Below are 21,382 nucleotides of genomic sequence, written 5' to 3' on the forward strand. Positions count from 1 at the left end.
GACAGTGAAGGGCAAAATTTGGTGACTACTATATAGAGAGTGAATCTTAAACAACTCATGCAGTGGAATCATTTTGCTGTTAGTTATGCAGCGCAGACCTAGGCAAACTAAGCATTTCTTGACAGATGGAAGCACCAGTATTAGTGCATGACTGATCCTGGTCAAAAATGAAAGCAGTAAGAAGAGCAAGTATCGTCATGCCATGCAGTTGTGTTATAACAGCCCAGCTCCATGTATGTTAGACCTGTGTCAAACAAGAGGGAAGGCTGTATGGAACAGGCAGGCAAAGCAAAACATTTGGGATTTATGGCTACACCAGAACAAAGGAAGTTGCTTCTCTGTAATAAGCCTAAATTGCTTTGGCCTTTTTAAAAGTAGAAAAATTATACTGAAACCAGCATAATCGCTCCTAGTAAATTAGATCATTGAGTTTTGGCTGTAGCAGGAATGTTACATAGGTAAGTTAAAGAAAAAACAGCTTCTCTTTTTTTTTTTTTAAATGTATTTTATTTGCAGTGTAAGTAACTTTACAGCTTTAGTGAAAATGGATTTGATAGTCATTGTCAGCTAATTAGGCCTTTAGATGGTTATGGGATCATGAAGTCATTGTTTTATTTGTGGTAATTCTCAAACTGCAGTCATAAAAGGTCATAAACGTTGTGACAGTTTATTATGACTGAATTCCAGCTGAGTCCAAAATGAAGACAAGCATCAGTACATACACACACAAGTACCTGAGACACTTACCAAAAACCTAAGAGAAAGAAGATTTTTTTAAAACTGTATTTACTGCAAATGCTTGTCTACTGAGTACAACAGAAGAAAGAAAACAAAAACCAGCAAGCAAGCGATAACCTGTATCTTACGCTTCCCTTGGGAACACTTCCATTTCTCTTTCATTTATGGCCTTTTTTTGTGAATTGCTAAATGAAAATAGCTATTTAGCTATGAAATATATGTTCTTACCAGTCCAACCACCATTCAGCTCTGCCAGACAGGAATTCTCGTTTGCTGACCTTTGTCAGAGTGTAATAGTATTAGCTTCAAAACAGACGCATTGCTTCAGACAGTAGGTGTCATTCAATAGTTGCTCTAAGGTCTCAGCTGAGAAATAAGGTGATTTATGTGAGGGGAGTCCCCCAGGACCTTATATGCAGTTCTACTGTTTGTTTAATTTACTTTTTTATTCCAGCACATTGTTTGTATTGTATACATAGTAGACTTTTACTGTTTTAGGTCAGCAACTTCCTCTGGCTGCAGTGAAGAAGATGTGGCAGGAAAAATGCTGCAGTTCCATCCTCTGGTAGAAGACTGAGGAAATCACTTAGTTCCAGTTCCACTGCAACAACTGATAAAGTTTCTGCTCAGAGCAGGGGAGAAACTCTTGTTTAGGTATTTCAGTTTTAAAACAAAGAAACAAAAAAACATTAACAAGGTAATTGCTAACTGAAGTCATCAAATTATCTACATGCCGCAACTAGAATGACATTTGAGATGCACCTACGTGGGAGCAAATACAGCTCTAGGAAATTCCAAAAGTACACTGAAATTATGTCTTACATTAAAACCATTCCTCTATCTTGACTCATCAGGTCTACATGTGGTAGTAATACTTACAGAAGTCTGATCTAGTACTTCACGTTTTGTATCAGATGCAAAGCAAGCGCTAGAAATCTATACTAGTACCTTAACTCAGCACTAGCTCTAAAATGAAATGTTCTGCAAGCAGCTTCTCAGACCAAGCTGTTTAACATGATGTTCTGAAGTGATTACAGCACAGTTACTGCATGAAAGCAGTGTTTCAAAAGAAAAAACACTAGCACTAGAAACTAGAACTTTATGATAGAGCACAGCAACCTGTGCGGCAGAACGCAACCCTGTGATGCTGGTTTTCTTTACTCAGACATCACATTGGTATTAAAAAAAAAAATATGCTTTACTCAATCTTCTTATTCTGTCAAATCAAACACTGGCCCCTCAGCTATACACAATATTATTGGCTTCCTGCAAACATATAACAATAGGACTACCTCAGCTATCGGGGTTGGCTTCTCTGCTTGTAGTAGTAACACACTCTATTTTTTTCAGTCTATGATGTAATCATCAATACACACTGTGAAAGACCCACAGGGTTATCAATAGTAGCCTGTTAGCTGTCATTGCTTAGAAACATACAATCCCCTAGCTTAGGAAAAAAAAAACAATTAGTATCTATTAGTTCTATTTACTAAGGTTTTTTTAAGTGTCTATTCTTGACCTGTATAGAAACAGTATGATTCCAACAATTTCACTGTTTTCAATACAAAATGAATGCCAATATTTTTATATGAGGCAACACAGTGTACGTGGCAGAATCCTGTGCTAATGCCTAGAAAGCTTGCTGAGCTGTATTACCTTTAACTGCAGAAAAAAGTTCCCCTTTTTCCCCAAATAATCACATCAGTAGTCCCTAGCCCAAACAGTATCCAGTATGTCAGATGATGTACAGTCTTCTGGACTTCAGTTGTAATCAATTGATTTACCTTTCAGTGATGAAATAAGAACAGGGCAGTCATTTCCAGTAAGTCTGGTTCTCTTGAAGAGTTCAGGAAGCAGCTTGTTCCACCACACAGCCTAATTCACAAAAAAACACAGTAGAAGTATACATTAACAAGGACTGCAATGAAGAGTATGAAAGACCTGCTACACATACACTGAAGTAAGCTCAGATGTGTACAAGTACAGGTAGGTTATGATGAACTCAATTATTAATATATATAATGCTTTGAAATGCAAGTTTTTGGTACATGTATTTTTCAGTTTCCAGGGCAATTTTTTCAACTCAGAAAATTTTAGACAGTGAGCCCTAGCGCCTCTATAGATAGAAAGTTCGTAAGAGAAAAAAGTCACATGATTGCCAAGACTGATGCAGTCAGAAAAAGTTTTCCCCTCTAAGCAGCTCCATGCAAAGTGGTGAACAGCATTACTCCAAGAACACTGCTCTGTCTACTTCCAACAGCTGTGGCAGTGATTTATGTTTTGTGTGTGATTTTGTTGATGACAGTGGAGAGATGGGAAGGCATTTCTTCTTTTTAAAACGTGGTATCTCTTTTCTTCCACCTGTGTTCAGATGCAGTACTGCAACTTCACATTCAATTATAACTAATGTGGAAACAATCATATAATCTATTTTCAGATCTGAATAAAAAGCACAAATCTGGTTTTGACAGATTTCTAGTACATCCATCTGTTAGAGGATCACCTTTGCTGACTTTGGCCAGCAAAACTACATACAATTAATTGAGTAGCTATGATGGGCAATGAAAGTGAACTCCGGTACTCCTGCAACACTGGAATAAAATCCATTCAAAAATTAAAGCTGTATAGATCAGCCATAAAGAACATAATCTCTCCACTAGTGCAGCAGTACCATTCTAATGTTACAAGGTCAGAAGATGTCACTAGAACACAGGAAGAACATAAATTTAAGTATAATTTTAACTGAAGGACCATGTTCTCAGTTGGCTTATCATTAAAATTTCACATTATGCAACACTGTGAAACAATTTAGAACACTGACTAGTGAGAAACTAGCTAAAAAAAGAGAGCATATTAGTCTCCCTTTTCTGAGGCACTCTGCCATCTGAAAAGACTAAGCTTTAAATTTACTAGAATGCATACAAGAAGTCACAGAAGAAACTGGGGGGAAAAATCCATTAAAATTAGTGGGGACTGAGTTACAGAATTTAAATACCAAGCAAGAGGTTCAAAGCAAGCTAAGCAATTTACTTTGTCTGAAAGCTGGTGGGCTACTTGATCCATCCAGAGTCAGTCTGTACACAACAGCATTTCAGTTAGAAAAAAAATCCCAAAATACTGAACAACATTAGCAAAAGTAGCTTACCCGATTGTTGTCTTTCAGCTCATGCTGAGCATATAATACAACTGCATCAGGACACCTTTTGAGAAGCTGGTCAATGGCTTCTTCATACTTGCCTAGACGGGTATTGCAGATAACGTGGATGGTAAGGCCAACATTGCCAGCCTCTGTCAGAGGCTCCAAGACAGGTAGAGCTGAAGCTATATTAATTGACTGACTACATAAAAGAGACTGAAAATGAGAAGAAAAAGTTTTGTTTGGATTTAAGCCAAACTTTGCAAAACAAATGCTAACCTTGCTTATCACAATGATTTTGAAATACTTCTTCATTTAATAAATGTTACTGAAAACTGACAAAGCAAGTTTAGAGTGGACTGCAAATGTAAGTATCACTGTCATCGATGTATCTCTTCAGTATTTTTTTTCTTCCATCATTTCAATGGGCCTTTTAGTTCAACTCTGATAACCTGTGGGGGGTGGGGGGTGTGGGGAGTGGGGGGCGGGGAGTCCGCTAGAGAAAGTTGTTCATACATACATAAACTTTTGCAGAATGAATCTACGATGTAAACAGTAATATTTAAGGGTTTCATACCTGTAGTTTTGAGATATCCTCATGGTAACTTTTATCAGATGGAGATTCCACTGACATTATGGAAGTTACCCATGGGAAAATCAACCCGAAATGATTACAGGAGTTTATCTATACAAGAAAGAATCAAATTGCAATGAAAGAAATATTTCTGTTAGTGACAGTTCCATGTGGAATCCATCAAGAGTGAAGAAAATTTTACTCTCAAATAGCATAATTCAGAATAGCAGCTACTCTTTCTTCTGGTTCATACCATTTAGTAACAATCAAACTGGAAACTTATATTTAATTCTGTATTTCAGATTTCCCATTCAGTATCCTTTAAAATTCATAATTCACACATTTTTCTCATCTAGTCAGCTTTATAAATCTGCAAACACTCCACCTGAAAAACTCTCATTGTTACATTTTAGCCCTTATTTCTGTCCAGAGCTGAGATTCCTGTTGGAAGTATGTTTCTGGATGTCCCCAAATGGCAGGACTCCCCAGAGCCAGCAATACCTATTTGGTAACGGCACACTACCTTATTTGCTTTCAGTCTCCCTTCTTTTAAGAGACAAACTGTCCAGAATTAAAATCCTAAGGGTAGTATTTGGATAGATTTTGGAGGGACAATGCAGTCCTAGAACTTCCTCGGAGTGGTATACTTACCAGATCCTCTGTTGTTCTCAATGGCTTAGTCTCGGGAAATTGCTGCTTTGATATTCTCCAAACATACTGAGAAGTAAGTCTCAGTAAAAGCTCCTGAAGGGTTTCTTCCTGAGAGCACACTACAAGGAGAGCTTCCCAGAAATCCACCAAGAGCTGAGGAATAGCATGTTCACTGTTACTACACAAAATCTAAGAACAAAAATGTTAGAAGACAGCAAGTTAGCACAGACAGTGATAATTATTATTAGCAGAAGTTTGAGAAGAGAGGAGACAGCTTTTCACTTTCACTAGAAGCAGAATTTTAGTTCCTGCTTTATCTTGATGTATTTCTAAGGGATGTGATACTACATAATACAGTGCTAGGCAAAGTAAAAGTTCATGGAGTGATTTGAAAGTAATCAATTTTAAACAATAAGATTTTAATTACTCTGCAAGGTTTACTCCACTACTAGAAGTGTCAGCGCCCTGTCAGCAAGTATTTACAGCCCAGTTAATTTGGAGGATTTTTGTATATGCTAATAGCCAATTCTTCCTCGGAAGAAGATTCTAAAGATGGTAAGAGAAGCTGTGTAGCTCAGCTGGGTATAATGGTAGGACCCACAAGGGAGATGATTTAAGGTCTGGTGTGTCAGCAAAAAGGACTAGCACTTGGTTTCCAGCTGGCTTTAAACACCACTTGTTCTAATTTGAGTTTCGTGACTTGGTATTTCTGATACAGGTCTTTCACAGTAACAGATATAAGACTGCAACATACCTACAGTGAAGAATACATGGGTTTAATCCAGTATTATTCATTGTAGAGAAAAGAAAAAAGGTTTGTCTATTCACAATCTAAATGAAGAAAACCTCAGTGTCAACAGAAAAGCTATTTTATTTAGCTTTCTTATAAACTGCCTGGACCCACTCTTCCTTCAGAAATTTATGCAGAACATCAGAACATTATATACCTTCCTATTTAAGTCTGATTCTTTGAAGTATGTTTCAGGCCTAATGATTTCTTCAGCTGGAGCTTATAGAAGTGATATACCTAAATTCTTCTAAATTTCAGTAGCCTTAGGAAGGCCACTGAAAGATCTCTGAGATCAGAGTATTCTCCGTTCAAATGACAGGGTCAAAGCAAAGAACTTAATGGATTTTTTTTGTTTGACTTAACCAGTATTTCTTTCCAAAAGGTCAAGTTTGTGACTGTAGTCATCTATGAAGACTGGAATATATCTGACCCTCATCTCCCTCTTTCTGAAGAAATGCTGAAATGTGAGTGAAGGAGCAACCAAGGCTGCATTGTGTACTAATAACAACATCACTATGAGAGAAATAGAAGCAAAAAATTATCAGAGGCCAACCTTGAAAAAGGTATCTGCTTCTTCCAGTTCCATTTTACTGTTCTCATGTAAAGCCACAGTGGCAGCCACCAGTAAACCAGGCTGCATCTCCTTCAGGTGAACGGCAAACTCAGTTGGCACAACAATTTCCTCCTTATAGTGTCTCAAGAGTTTTGGTTGCCCAATGAAACCACAAGCCAGTACCGTCTACAAAGACAGTCAGATATAGAGAGGTAAAGAATTCAATCATATGATTCAACTCAGCAAACTTAGTGTTTCCTCAGGCAGTGAGGTTTAAACAGATGAAATGAAGGGAAGTCAGGGGAAGGAAATAAATCCTTTCTACAATGCATAGAATAGCTCTCCAGAGGCTGAGCTCCAAACCACGTGCCAGTGCTGTGAGTCCTGAGCAACAGGCCATTTGCCTGAACACTGAAAGTAACATGCTGTTGAAATCAGGAGTTACTGTGCACATAAGAAAGATAGATTTCACTATGAAATCCAAGACATTCAATACACATGGTGTTTTTAAGAATCACTGGCTGAAACGTCAATAACTACTCTGGTAAATTTCAGTAGACTACCTTGCTCAGCTATGATTTTTATTTTGAAAATACCCCTGAAACAGTGATCAAAAATGTGCCGCACTATGTGAGACAGTAAGTTGATCTGGATATTTGAGTTCTTTTGAAGGTAAGCATGACAAGATATGATTTCCACTTCAAAGACAGTGGGGAAATGGTGCCTAAGAAGATTAAATTCATTACATAGGAATTATAAGGCAAACATAAGAGGAAGATTCAGGTTTCACCCTGATATGCATGCAAACTATCTTTCTTAAAGTGGTATTTTTTCTACTTTGCAACAAAATGCTTTTTAAAGGGTGAGGTGCAACAGAACTTTTTTTTAATAGGTCAGATTAAAAAGAAAAAAAAAAATCAACAGCCCAAACACCTAAACCCCAGCCACCTTATTCTCTAAGTAACGTCCATGCAGTAGAATGTGTGTGTTTGCTCATAACATGGCAATTTCACATGCTTGTGCTGCAAATGGTTATAAAGCAGGTGGGGCTGAATATCATTGTTGAAACAACTCTGCATAGTTCCCACCTTGCAATTCAAAAATCATAACTTTGAAATCTCTCCAGAACTTCCCCTACCAAAGCATGATATCTAACTTTGGAACAGCTGTCAGTTTAATTTTAAAAGTTTTTAGACCTGCAGTATTTCACTCTCAGGAGTCATCTGTATTTCAAGCTCTGTCACCTTTGAATGTTCTACAGACCTGATCAACCTTAACAAGAAGTAACTAACAGATGGGTCTCAGTCTAAAACCACATGTGGATATCTATGGCAGAGACTGCTTCACTAACATTTTTTTCCCATTGATGTGGAAATCTTATTTTGATAGCACTGAAGTAGATTCTGATCTGATCTTTATAAGGGTCAAGTGCTTTGACTCCAAGTAAGAAGGATGGGAAATTGTATACAGAAACTTTCATTTGTGTGCACCACGGACATTCTGCTTCAAAAGCAATTTTATAAGTGCTGTTTGCATACAGATGGTGTTTTCACGGGCATATTGTATACTAATTACAGGCAAAGGGGTGTAAAAATGCTACTATATAACCCTGCCATACTGCTGAAGAGCACTGGCTCTGCAGAGCTTCTTATAACCCTGTAAATAGCATTTAATTCATCAGGAATTAACAGCTTCAAAACTTTTACTTATTTGGTAAGACTTGACCCTACCTGCAGGGTAAATAGTGCAGTCCCAGTGTATGCCAGCCCGCAACTCTACTGTTATTGTAGCCATTCACACAGTGGAGCCTGTACTATAGGAAGAGGAGTGACTGAAAGATTCTTCTACTGTAAAATACAGCCACAAGCCAAACCCACTGACTTGGGCTTTGCAAAGTGTTAATAGCCCATGCTTTCAGCATACTTTACCTCCTTATAGGAGTCCATCTCATGTTCATACATCGCCAGGTCCCCTGTTTTGAGAGCCATGAAAGCCTTAGTAAGTGTCAGGACCACTGATGGCATAATCTTTTCTACTTTCTGAAGATACTTCACAGCTCTCAAAGGACATACATTTCTCATACAGGGGCTGCAGAGGATATGAGGCAGCTGCGCAGGGTCAGCAAGATAGAATATCTGGAGAACTTTATTTGCCGATTCCTGTTGAAATAAAAGCCATTTGACAGTTTAGACCTTTCCAGATACAGTCTTCTGTGGCATATGAAAGTTTTACAGTTTGGGTTTTATTTTTTAAGTAAAAGAGACAAGTACAGCTTAGCTATCAAATCACAGTGCCTTCCCTGCCTCTTTCCTCCCTACTGGTGAAAGTAAAGGATCTCTAACCAGCAGTGATTCAATCCCTGTTCTGGGGTGCTAAGAGAACATCCACCACCGCACTGAATTGGTTTGACTAACCTGTACTTTGGCAACATTCAAAGAAACAGTTTGGGGTTTTTTTGTTACAGAATGGGGAGGTGAAAGAAATTTGAGGCAGACCTTTCCTAAAACAGAAGTGTGTCTGTGTGCAAGTGGGAACCAGATCATTACCAACACGCACTATGATAGCAAAACCTGTAATATGTTGCTTGAAAGGAGCCCAAAGCATCACAGGTGCTGCTTGCTATTTTTGTCAACAAAAAATGGGAAAATAAAAGCCATGTGAAAAAGAACAACTGTAAAACTAAATAAGCAGCTCAGCATTTTCAAAGGGAATTTAATTAAAATTTGATATACAGTTCTCAAAATCAGAACTAAATAATTAAGAAAAAAACCCACAAACTAGTTTCTACCTTACTTAATTCTTCATTTACATCTTCATTAAGACAGTGAGTTAAGTAAAATAGAAATCCTCTCTCATATGTCTGTATTTCATCACCTTCTGAAACCAGTCTCTTTAACACTTCAGCCATGGATAAACCTGACATTCTGTAGTATGGCAAAGCAAGGTGGTAATCCTCTGTGTCAAACCTGAAGGCAATAGAGAGGAGAGAAAAAAGAACAAAACAACTATGGGCAAGCTTTTGCCATCACTGTTTCTGAGAACTAAAATAATACATCAAAGTTGCAGACACACCCGTATCTGCAAATGCATAGCTCATATTCAACATAATGTTGTATTCTGTTGTTCAGTGACAATAGACAACCAGATACTGAAGAGGTGACTAGATTAAGCTGTTTGCACAGAACGGAAAGATTTATGTTATATATGCAATACTAACATAAAAGCAAAGAAGGATGGATTTTCATTTTAAGGTCACTTTATTAGAAACAAAAGCTCCCCTATATCACTATGACATCTAAAACATACCTGCTGTAGCAGTCTCCTAAGGCAGCACAACTTTCTCTGAATACTCTTAGAAGTTCTTCTTTCTCATCTGAGTTAAGGAAATGAGGGTCCATTATAGCTGCTCTGACCAGTAAGTGAGCTTCACTTAGAAGATGGATGCAGCTCTCTGTTTTCACATTTTCATAAGTTCTGCTATAATCTACCTAGAACAGACACAGGATATACTCAGGCCACTGGCAAAAATTAAGGATATACAGGAACAATTCTGATGAGGGCAGCAGCCATGTCAAATAGGATTATGGGCTATTCATGAGAATACATTATATTATATTCAGCAGTGACATGCATCAAAGATTAATTAACAGTACTTATTTTTAGTCACCAAACAACAAAAGCAAGAGTTGGATAATACCATTTCTCTGTAAAGCTGAATGGTTGAAACAGTGTTTATAATATATAAATTCCAGCCAGGCTCTGACTCAGAATTTGCTCTGGATTTGATGCAGTCATCCTTTCTGGAACTAGAGAGAAGAAAAAGACTTGAGTTGTCAGTGTCCAAATAAACACTACACAGCCAAAAAAACCCTACTCACTTGGTAATTTAAATGCATAAATAGGTACATTTGCAGGCTAGTAAATGCTTGAGAGTTAAGCTGTAAATTTGAGTTGTAACACCTAACAAAACAGGATAGTCATGTTCATATACCAGGAACATTATTAGAACTATCTACTACATCTTCTCTCAGGCTTAACACCAGGTAGTATCAGACACTTACATGACATTAGATAATTCAAATTAGCTAAGATGTTTACTTACTTTCTGTAAGGACTTAATGCACATTTGTCCCTGTAGTTCTATTAAAGTGTTTGCCAAGACATGGCATACAAAAATATTTGAATGCTTTTACTCTGACACATTGGCTAGGTCTGTAATGCCCTAACGTTAAAACACCGTAGGAAAACAGAATCTTTCTGTTCTGTTTTTTGGGGGGTTTTGGTTTTGTTTAAAGTGTTCTGGGATATTTACACCTTTATTTTCAAATGATGCTGTTAAGTAGACTAGCATTTGTTCAACTTCTGTTCTTTGCAGAAGGCAGAAAGCTTATCTTCCTCACATGCCAACGATCTTTGAAACAACACAATTGGCAGAAGAAACTGTCCTTTATACACAGAAAATTATGGTATTTTGAATTACCGTTCTCCTTGATGGGCTTATCCTCATCTTCTCCTGAATAATGCATGTTCTAGGCTTTAAGACATACTAGTTCAAATAACTTCAACAGCTGTCCCACTTCTGTCAATGAACTTGAACTGCCTTTCATAAATCTCACTTCTGAATAGCTGTTCTATGAAAAGCCTTCAAAAAAGAATGGGAATAGCAGCTCTCTCAGAAATGGATAAAAAGTCACAAATGGCTCTGGCTACATATATGCTACAAGAGTATCTTGGGCCAAAGTCCGATCCTTCTTTTGTCAGGGATCACTATAGTGATGTTCATAACTTTTCTTGGAAGGAATCCTTAGCTAAATGTAAGACATTTCATTTTGTGCTTGAACACAATTTGTTAGCCTGTAGCTTTGGTGCTCCTATGTATTTGTGTTTCTCAAGATGAAATATTTTTTCTTCTCAGTAGCAGATACATTCTTAGAAATTTTATTTTAATATTACTTATCAAAGCTAATTTTTTTACAATCCTGAGCAACTTAATTGTTTTCAAGCATTTGTGACCCACCCTCATTCTTCCATGTCAGTTAATACAGTAGAATTGAAAAAAATTAATGCTTGATTTCTGTTCTCATGCACTACCTAAGAAATCATTTCCAGTTTTTCCAGAGGAACCTTTCTTCAACTACAACACCCACAAATTCAGCACTGTACACAGAGCTATAAATACCATCTCCCCCAAAAGACACAAATGCTTACAGCATCCTTCTTGTAGGCTTTCTTCTTTCAGTAATATCTTCCATGTCTGCCTTAGTCAAAAGAATTATATGGTTTTTGAAATGACAGATAGCTCTTGGTCCTATAAAAAGCTGCATTCTTAATGCGCAGACATCCAGTGCAATGGGTGGACAAGCCTATAAATGAAAATAATTGTTCTGTAATTTCAGTTACCATGTACTTGGAGTCTTTAAAAAGAAAGAAGAAAAAAAAATGTAACTTTATTCCAATGGCCTAACATTAAAAACATTCACTGGCTTTCCTAACTTTGACTGCTTCACTTAAGCAAGAATAAAAATACTCATAAAACTATTAAATAAATCATTTAACAATGGGTTAAAATAAAAAATAAAAATCATTTCACTTTTCAAAGCATCTACAATTTTACTCAAATATAAAATCTCAAAATAAAAAAATCTCAAAACAACTGAGCCCGAGGGCGATGCCTAGCACGGAAAATTTAATCCCAAGTAGTTTAAATTTGGCCAAGTTGTAAAAGATTGCCTGACGTGGTTATAAAAGTCTTGATTTCAGTTGTTTATAACACTCAGTTATAGATAGAAGTTTTATATTTGTTTGCCTATTGTTACATTACATACACAGTATTACATCCCTGATTTGTTCAATATGCACCTTTCGGGTCATACTTACTGTGTCGTCTACGCTGGACTAAAAATGGAAAAATGCTGCCTCATTTGCCCAGAAAAAAAATCTAAATTTACAGCTCTAAGAAGATAAAATACCATATTAACAAGTTAAAGTACACAGTGAAGCAAGGCAACTTGCTGAAATATGCATTATATGTTTACCCTACTTTTGAAGAAACCTCAACATTTCTTGTGAAGAGGCAGAGGCTGCAGTGGCAACCAGGAGGCTCTAATCTGCCCTGAGCTAGTCAGAACCAGAACCAGCCAGCTCTGAAACCGATGTAAAAAAACAGCAGGAAAAATAACAACAACAAATAATAACAATCATCATCACACTTCAAACTCCACACTGGGGCAGGAACACCCCTGAAGGAATATAGCCTGTGGGCAATGCACACCAGAGCATGGGCACCCCAGAGGGACTGCAGCCCATGGAGGACCCTTGCCAGAGCAGGTCTGCAGCCTGTGAGGGCAAGCTGCAGAATGCACATCCACGAGGGACTGCAGCCTGCAGCCTACCATTAACATGCACACCTCAAACCTGCTGAGGCAGGAGGCAGCTTGGAGGAGTTACTATGGACTGAGTGCAACCTAACGTGAAAACACAGAAAGCTGCAACTGGAAAAGGGACAGGATAGATTGTGTCATGTGTTTGCATCTCAGTACCTCTTTGGAGAGCAGAGAATACATGTTTGGCTCTTGAAAATTTTATAATACTTATACTGTCCTGTGGTTTCTTTACATCTGTTGTCAACAGGCTCAAAAGAAATCCTTAAATGCCAACTTAAAATACATTTCAGTCTATCTTTCCTGGTATTTTTATTAACATATATCCTGATCTTTACAATTCAATAGATTTTTACTGATAAGCAATCTAAGGAAGGGGAAAAGTCTAGATGTCCAAGGATCAAAAGCCCCCGACTTAAAAAACATGCACTAAGTATCTGGTAGCAGACTTGTTCAAGTGTCTACACTCCTCTTACAAAAACTTGTTTTTCAAGGACACCGGAAGGATAGAAACATCATCAGCTGCAATAAAGGAAAAGTCTGCACCCTTCATTCAGATTTATACAGGAAAGCATGGAATTTAATTTAAAATATAAGTGATTTTATAGCTTTTGATGGTTTTAAAAACATTTTACTAATGGTCTAGAATCTTGAAAGGCAATAATGGATTGTTTTGTTGAGACATTTGTAGACCATTAAAATACAATATGCCATAGACTGAAGTAAAATATTAATTTTGCATATTATTTTATTGGTTCAGCCAACAGAAACTAACAGGACTTCAGAAGGAAACATAAGGAACCTAAATGCCATACTACTACCCCCATTCTTTTTGCAAGGTAACAAGAGGTGCACCTTTATGGTTGTATCAATATATGGATCCTCATCACGAGCTGCTGCTGCACTGCACCGCACTGTAAAACACTGCAGGTTCTCACTAGAGGGAAAGAAGAAACCACAACGATGAAGAAAAAAAAATGACAAGATTTCCAAAAATCAAGCAGCCGAGACAACAGAGAATCAGATCTTTTCCCTTCATAGAAACGGGCCTTGAAGTCTAAGCAGCAGGGCATGCTGCACTACCACATGAACCTACCCAGAGAGTTCCAGGAGGCTATGAAGTACATATCAGAAGGAACAAAACAAAAGAAAAAAAAAAAAAAAGAAAAAAAAAAGAAAATCATAAACACAGTACCTGGTAATGACGTGCAGGAACTGTGGTGTGAGAACTGCCTGCTCTGACTTCTCTGAATATTGGTAAGTAGAAATCAGTTCTACTAACTTCCCAACAGAGTAGACATATCCAACATGAGGTAAAGAGAAAAAGCAAAAGAGACTCAGAAGTTCTCTCTTGTTCTCAGTTTCCTCGTGGTCTGTCACAGAACTTCCTAGATGTAACAATACGAAAGGCATTTTATATACCTTATAAATCAAAACTTGGCAATTCCTTTGCAAGCCTGATGCCTAAAAGATACTAACAAACCTGCCCAGGTCACAGAATGTTTTTTTAGTAGCTAGTAAAGAGAGAAAGAACTATATAAAGATCAGTGCACAGGTTGCATCAGTGCACAGGTCACAAGTTTGTATGTCATGTCACTTGGAGGCATTTCTAACAGAAGTGCAGATTTCTTCACCACTGAGTGAAGAAATTCTATAGATGCAACAGCACCCGAGAGTCTTGGCCGGTTCATCACAACTAAGCATCCATGGGTTGAATTATCAGCCTCATCTTAAGACAACTACTTGTGAGCTGTGACGACTGCTCAGCCAGAGCTGCAGCTGCAGCGCACCAAAATACAGGTCCTCACTTAAGGGAAAGAAAGGCTGGGAATGGCCAGGTCCCTTCCAACCCAAACCATTTTATGATAATAATACATCACAATAAAGGTTATCTTGAGCTAGTGTATCTTAGTGAACTCCTAAAATCTGCATTTATCCCTTGCAATTTTAATTAAAGCCTGGCAGAAAGGTAAACCTGTATCTTAGCGATTGCTACTCCGATTTCACCTGTTGACTAATGAGAGGTAGCCTAGTATCTTATTTATAACACTGAGGGTAATTTTATTAATGCAATGTAAACAGTGACTGTTTTGTGATGTAAAATTAATCAGCAGAGAACTGAAAAAAGCTGATTTAGTCTTCCTATTTTAGTGTGGTGAATTGAAATTTTAGTTCAAGGTTTATTCAGAACTTGGAGAAGCTTATAGAAGCTCAGTTTAAATCACTGGAAAGGGAGGAAAGACCTTAATTTAAAGACAAATCATACAGAAACAGTGTACAAAACAGAATATACAAAGAAGCTTCTTCCTTTCCCAGGTCTCCTGGGAGGCAGGCCATAATGCATATTCATATACCTGTCTGGTATACAGGAAGCAGCTGAACCGAGTGCAACTTTGTCTCTTCACAAAACCCAAAAGGCGACTGGTCAGGTGTAAAACGTCTAGAGAAAAAAAGTCCAAAACAACCACATGGGACTTCAATGAGAAATTATGAGCTACTTTGGAAAAGTAAACAGCATATATATACAGCATATAATAGGTATAGCTGATGTTTTAGTACTCAACAACAATGTGCGCTCCTACCACTAATATAATTAGCACGGCAATGTCAAGAAGCACGTGACAGAGCTAGAGATAACTATCTTGAGTTCTCACAACCATAATCCTCTTTCTTTGCTTGACTACAAGATGTGTGTCGAAGTCTGGGATCACTGGAAGACATGTTGCAATTGATTTGAACCTCAATTTAACCTCCCCCCCCCCCTTTTCAGTCAACTGAGCTATATGTAACATGGTGCCATCTCCAATCCTACTTTTCTTTCCTATTATCTGTCACCCTTTATCCTGCTTTGCTCTGGAATTCACTGCTGGACTGTGATATCAATTCTTCGTCAGTTTTGGATAAAAGTTTAATGGCTTTGATGACTAAGAAAAAGGATAGTTTCTTAGTGCTTAAGATACTTGGCAATCTCCCTTTGCTAGCTGGAGAAACAGGGAATATATATTTTTTCACAGGTACTCAAATAAGTATCACTTCAGCTGGAGCTGATGAAAGCTGCAGAATAAACAAACAGAAGACAGTACCTTGGTTAAGGTCACACAGACATGACTGCTGATCAGCCTGGTGTGTAATCCTTTAAAGTAGGCTTCTCTAACAATAACAATTTCACATAAGCTGCTTCAGAATAAGCAAGTAAAACTTGGTTTTGCCAGTTCAGCATTAAAGTATGAAAACTGCGGGTAGTCAGACACTGCAACAGGTTGCCCAGAGAGGTTGTGGAGTGGTCTGTATCTGTGGAGATATTCAAAACCTGACTAGACAGGGTCCTGGAGAGCCTGTTCCAGCTGACCCTGCTTGAAAAGAGAGCAGGTGTGGTATTGGACTAGATGGTCTCAGGAGGTCCCTTCCAACCTAAGTGATTCTGTCATTCTGTATGCTGATGAAAGATACATCACAAGGGAAGCTGCCATGCATGCCTTTCACAGCGTACAAGGATGTTATGATAAAAGCAGACATTAAACATCGCTAGAACTGCAAAATCACCAAAGTTCTATTATTTTAATTGTATCAACTAGCCACATTCCCCAAATAAAACAAAACTTAGGATTTGCAAGGCCAAAAGTTGCCCAACTGTAAGATGAGCAGGTTCATGGTGTGCTGGGTAAAGAACTGGCTGCACGGCAGAGCTCAAAGGGCTGTAGTGAATGGGGCCACATCTGGCTGGCAACTGGTCATCAGCAGTGTTCCCCAGGGCTCAATCCTAGGGCCAGCGCTGTTCAGTATTTTAATTGATCTGGATGCAGGAGCTGAATGCATCATTAGCAAGTTTGCCGACAATACCAGACTGGGAGGTGCTGTTGACTCTCTTGAGGGACAGGAGACCTTGCAGAGGGATCTAGATAGACCGAAGCACTGGGAAATCATCAATGGCATGAAATGGAACAAGTCCAACTGCCAGACTCTGCACCTGGGACAAAGCAATGCCAGGCATGAGTATAAACTGGGAGAGGACTGGCTGGAGCACACAGCCCTGCAGAAAGGGACCTGGGGGTGCTGGTTGACAGCAGACTCAACAGGAGCCAGCAGTGTGCCCTGGCACCAAGAGGGCAAACTGCATCCTGGGGCGTATCAAGCACAGCAAAACCAGCTGGTCAAAAGAGGCATTGTCACACTGCGTGCAGCATTGGTGCAGCCTCACCTCGAGTACTGTGTGACATTCTGGGCCCCACAATTCAAGAAGAATGTGAGGGTCCCTGAATGCATCCAGAGGCCTCCAAAGCTGGTGAAGGGGCTGGAAGGCATCTCCCATGAAGAGCAGCTGAGGACTCTGGGTTTGTCTGCTTTGGAGAGAAGGAGGTGAGCAGCGACCTCATCGCTCTCTACAGCTTCCTGAGGAGGGGATGTGGAGAGGGACGCGCTGAGCTCTTCTCCCTGGGATCCAGGGACACAACACCTGGCAATGGTTCCAAGCTGCATCTGTCAGGGGAGGTTCAGACTGGACGTGAAGAAGCATTTCTTTACCGAGCGGGTGGTCAAACCCTGGAACGGGCTTCCTGGAGAGGTGGTTGATGCCCCACGCCTGTCAGTGTTTCAGAGGCATTTGGACAATGCCCTTAATAATGCACTTTAACATTGGGTCAGCCCTGAAGTGGTCAAGCAGCTGGACTAGATGACTGTTGCAGGTCCCTTCCAACTGAACTATTCTATTCTATTAAAAAACAAAGTTTCTTTTATATCACATTATTTCCTCAATGCAAAAAAAAACCCAAACCAAAACCCCTTATAAAAATCCCAGAAGTAAAAATCCCAGAATTTTTCTTTCAACGAGACAGAGCCACAGCTCATTTTGGTTTGCTGTAGTAAATTCACCCGTAACAGGGAAAATATATTTGTAATACCTGAAAAGCAGATACCGCACTTGGAAGCACTTTGTGTCTTCTGTAGGTAAGTCTGTGGATTCCAGTGTGATGGGTATCTCACATAGTTTGCTTTCTTCCCCAAGCAGTTCCACTGGCTTCTGACATACAACGAACTCATCTAATTCAAGCTGTAAAGTACGTGTTGAAGGGCCTTCATCTTTTACACCTTAATAATGAAAATACTATTAACAATTGTTCATTCCATTTGGCAGTAAGAAAATGATATGACAATATCAATTAAATACTTCAGTTACAGCTACCTAGCTAGCATTGGTTCCCTCAAACCATGAGATGCTGAAAACAGCTATGCTAGAAGATGAGAACAATTTTGTTTAAGCCTCAACAGTCTAAATAATTAAGAGTCATGATTTCTGAAAGAACAAGCAAGCTGTTCATTATAAGGCAAGTCCAAGGCAACCTGTGCTGCAAATGGCTGGCCGTCAAAAAATGTTGCCATTTGGCTAGAGAGGTTTTAATGAAAAGAAAGCTATGACAGAAAGTTGTGTTACCCTAAACTCGCTTAAGTTCTGGAAAGCAAATCCTAACAGCACTGAGAAAGTAATTTAACTTTTCTGCTTAAATAATGAAAACAACTAGAAGCAGGATGCCATTATCTGAGTTAAGATCCACCTTCACTCAGTGAAGAACATACCCGTTTATATTTTCCCTATCTGACAAGTCTTATTTACCTTTATATTTTTTCTAGATACAGTTTCCATTTTTAAAAGACCATCCTTTTATGTTTCTTCAATTACCAAGGAAGGATATTCCTAAGGTTTGTTGGTGTTCATCTGATACTTTTGGAAAGGTGGGAATTGATTATACATGAGTTGATTTCTTGCAATACACTGGAACGAAACCTACTGACTAAATCTGTCTCCAGGATGTCTAGGATTCTAAGGCATAATAATGCCCTGAATAAGATAAAGGACTGAAAAAGGAGAATTTGCTGACACCTTGTGTATGCATGTTCTGGGCCTAACAGTTAGAAAAATACATATGCATCACCACAGATGCATTTTTAAATGTATAAGCCGCCAGCAAGCGTGGTCCATTTCAAGGTTCATGAGATGTTTCTTCCATTTGGCCTCCCACTTGTCCCTTAGAAGAGACAGTTATTTGGACAGAGGCACTGACAGAATTATTTTTCTGAACATAGCACGCTGAACTACCACCGCTTTGATTTAGCCCATGGTGGCTAATTCTAGGTCTGTAAAAATTGCACAATCCTGAAAACTGTCTGCAGAATGATGGCATATTTAAGTGTTACCTCCATCTGCAGGTGGTACAACTTTTTGTGCACTAGAATATTCAGCTGACAGTCCTAAGATGATCTGAAAATATTTTCTGAAGGGCAACGACCTTGTCTGAGTCTACTTTGAGAACAACAGGAATCAGTTAGCATGAGTCTTGGAAGTAAAAAATAAATAAAATACTCATTTCTGCACTTACCTCCATCCACAGGCTTTTCTAGTGTACTGACTCTACGGGCACACTCTGTGACGTCTGTGCTTTGCTGGACCAGTTCCAATTTCAGGATCAGAACGTCCAGCTCTGTTGTTACGGCTATATGTCTGGCACAAAATGCAACTTCAGTAGGAATGACGTTATCAAAGTGCAAAATTAAGGAGCGTTCAAAGTCTAACACAGTCAAATTCTGGTTTATGAACAGATACTTCAAACAGAACATGACTAGTTTATTTTTGCAGCCCACAAGAAGATCTCCATTTACAGGGCAACATGAAACACACAGCGGAGGATCTGAAAGTGGCATTTCCACAACTGACATCTGTTCTTTTAAGGTTTCGCTGTATGACTCTTCCATCTTGTGACCAACCATTCGAACACAAACACGAGAACTCCCTGCAGACATGCATCTCCAGTTCATATATGCTCTTAGGTAAGTCGCTTTGCTTTTTTCTTCAATTGTCACCAGATAGTCTCCTTAAAAGAAAGCACCAGTACTGATATATCATTTTAGGGGCAGTTTGTGAGCTCTTGATGTACTGCAGTACATTACAAAGAACATCTTAAATCGTCAACCCAAAATTCCAAAATCGGTTTTCACCAGTTTGTCTCTAATGAAAGCCAACGTGCACATTTCTTTGCTGGGTGGAACACGCTTTAGTGGGTAGTACCAGTAAAAACCGAAAAAAGCACTTGCAACTCTAGGGCCAGATTAAATCCTAAGCGGATCCGCTTTCTGAGTTGCGACCGCAGGCAGGACGCGTTTTCTCCTCTGAAGGCCAGGGCGAGCCGCGGACCCACGGAGAGCCGCGATCGCCGGGCACGGCCGCCGTCCCCGCCCGTCCCGGGGCCGCGGAAAGGCCAGGGCCGGAGCGGGCTCCCGCCAGGGCGGAGGACGACGGCGGCGCCCCGCCAGCCCGAGCGCCGCCGGCGCAGCCCCGCCCCGCAGCCGCCCGGGAGAGCGGGGAGCGGCACGGGGCCCTGCCCCCGCGGCGCCGCCGGCCCGGCCCGGCCCAGCTCGCCCCCGCCCGGCGGAGCCCGCAGGCCTCTCCCCGCGCTACAGCCGGGCGCGCCGCAGCCTCCCTGGCCGAGCAGCCCCCCGCCCGGTGGAGCGGCACTGACCTGCCTGGCTGTGCGCCATGCGCAGCACCGGACCCAGCGTGGCGAAGGAGCCCAGGGCGTCGCAGCCGCCCTGCTCGCGCAGCGCGAACACCTCTACCCTGCAGCTGGCCGCCGTGCCGGCCACGAACAGCACGTCGCGGCCGCAGCAGAAGCGCGCCGGCTCCTGCCTGCAGGGCACTACCCGCTGCGACCCGAACGGGTGCAGGTTGTAAAGCTGCACCATGACTGCCGAAAGCTCCCGCTGCCGCCGCCAGGGCTCTCCCGCCGCTGCCCCCGCCTGCACTTCCGCAGCCCGGGCCGGCGGGGCGGAGCGCGCAGCGCCGGAGCTGCCTTCCGCCTGCGGGCCTGCCGGGCCGGGCCGGGCCGCTCCCGCCGCCGGTGCCGGACGTGGTTTTTTTCACTAGGCCGATGTAGGAATGTAAAGAATTGCAGTGCTTTTTTAAATCAGTTAACAGATCTGTTCCTTTGTTTTCCTGTTCTCTGAATCAAAGGCAGGCGGCGGGTGCGGGTTGGAGACCTGTACTTTTTCCTCCACATGATGTCACCTCTGCCTTTTTTTTTTTTTTTTTTCTTAAGTAGCAAATTTTATGTTGTTAGCAAGTAAGCAGGTAGTACATGCTAGTTCTGTCCAAAAGTATAATGGCATCTCCCATAACTAGTCGGGTGAATTACTAGAGGTACAGCATTACTCATTTAACTAACTCTGGAGACTTTAACCCAAGTCTTCTGTGAAGCCAGCCTGACTGGGAAAAGGCCTTTAGGAGCCATTAGGGTTCTTTTGTATTGTGTAGACTGGATTGGAAGAGTAAGTGTTATTAGTACTGTAACAACCTGAAGTGGAAGCCCTTTCCTGCTCGTGAGAAACTAAAAAAAAAATCAAGAGTATGGGATCACAGGGAAGTACACACATCTTCCTGATTTCTCCGGTAATTTTCACATGACTAGATGCCACACAACCTGCAAACTCAAATCGTCCTTACTTAGTGACTATACACATAATAGTAAAGAAAAAAACAGAAGGTAGAACCTTTAAAACTTTATTTGAAAGCAAT

General features: G+C 40.2%; 1 protein-coding gene and 1 long non-coding RNA gene across 3 annotated transcripts; one reads left to right on the plus strand and one right to left on the minus strand.

Annotated features, from left to right (window-relative positions):
* Window positions 1-653: 653 nt before the first annotated feature.
* Window positions 654-20,624, minus strand: HPS3 (HPS3 biogenesis of lysosomal organelles complex 2 subunit 1). Of its 2 annotated transcripts, none has more exons than XM_040613686.1 (17): window positions 20,331-20,624; window positions 19,194-19,685; window positions 17,721-17,907; window positions 15,177-15,262; window positions 14,018-14,210; window positions 13,678-13,759; window positions 11,651-11,805; window positions 10,140-10,248; window positions 9,749-9,930; window positions 9,231-9,408; window positions 8,371-8,601; window positions 6,443-6,628; window positions 5,100-5,252; window positions 4,452-4,559; window positions 3,884-4,090; window positions 2,523-2,613; window positions 654-1,360 (listed from the first exon to the last, which is right to left on the minus strand). In XM_040613686.1, the coding sequence occupies exons 1-17, from the start codon at window positions 20,551-20,553 to the stop codon at window positions 1,233-1,235; spliced, it is 2,991 nt and encodes a 996-aa protein (XP_040469620.1). In that variant the 5' UTR covers window positions 20,554-20,624; the 3' UTR covers window positions 654-1,232. The 2 variants fall into 2 exon arrangements, with proteins under 2 accessions (XP_040469620.1, XP_040469619.1); XM_040613685.1 differs by having other exon boundaries at window positions 5,100-5,288; window positions 20,331-20,623.
* On the plus strand, window positions 2,608-13,680 carry LOC121096998. The gene is made up of 3 exons (XR_005830736.1): window positions 2,608-2,724; window positions 6,272-6,452; window positions 13,583-13,680. It is a non-coding gene; the product is annotated as an uncharacterized LOC121096998 (long non-coding RNA).
* Window positions 20,625-21,382: the final 758 nt, after the last annotated feature.

The sequence above is a fragment of the Falco naumanni genome, chromosome 13 (genome assembly GCF_017639655.2).
Source record: "Falco naumanni isolate bFalNau1 chromosome 13, bFalNau1.pat, whole genome shotgun sequence".
Taxonomy (NCBI): domain Eukaryota; kingdom Metazoa; phylum Chordata; class Aves; order Falconiformes; family Falconidae; genus Falco; species Falco naumanni.

What these genes read in the sequence shown, in the direction of transcription:
- HPS3 (XM_040613685.1), bottom strand. Translation starts at nt 20,553, where the DNA reads ATGGTGCAGCTTTACAACCTGCACCCGTTCGGGTCGCAGCGGGTAGTG. An exon ending in TTAGGAGACTGCTACAGCAG is followed by an intron (nt 9,409 to 9,748) that starts GTATGTTTTAGA and finishes TATTGCCTTCAG; the next exon opens with GTTTGACACAGAGGATTACC. An exon ending in AGCTGAAAGACAACAATCGG is followed by an intron (nt 2,614 to 3,883) that starts GTAAGCTACTTT and finishes TTTGTGAATTAG; the next exon opens with GCTGTGTGGTGGAACAAGCT.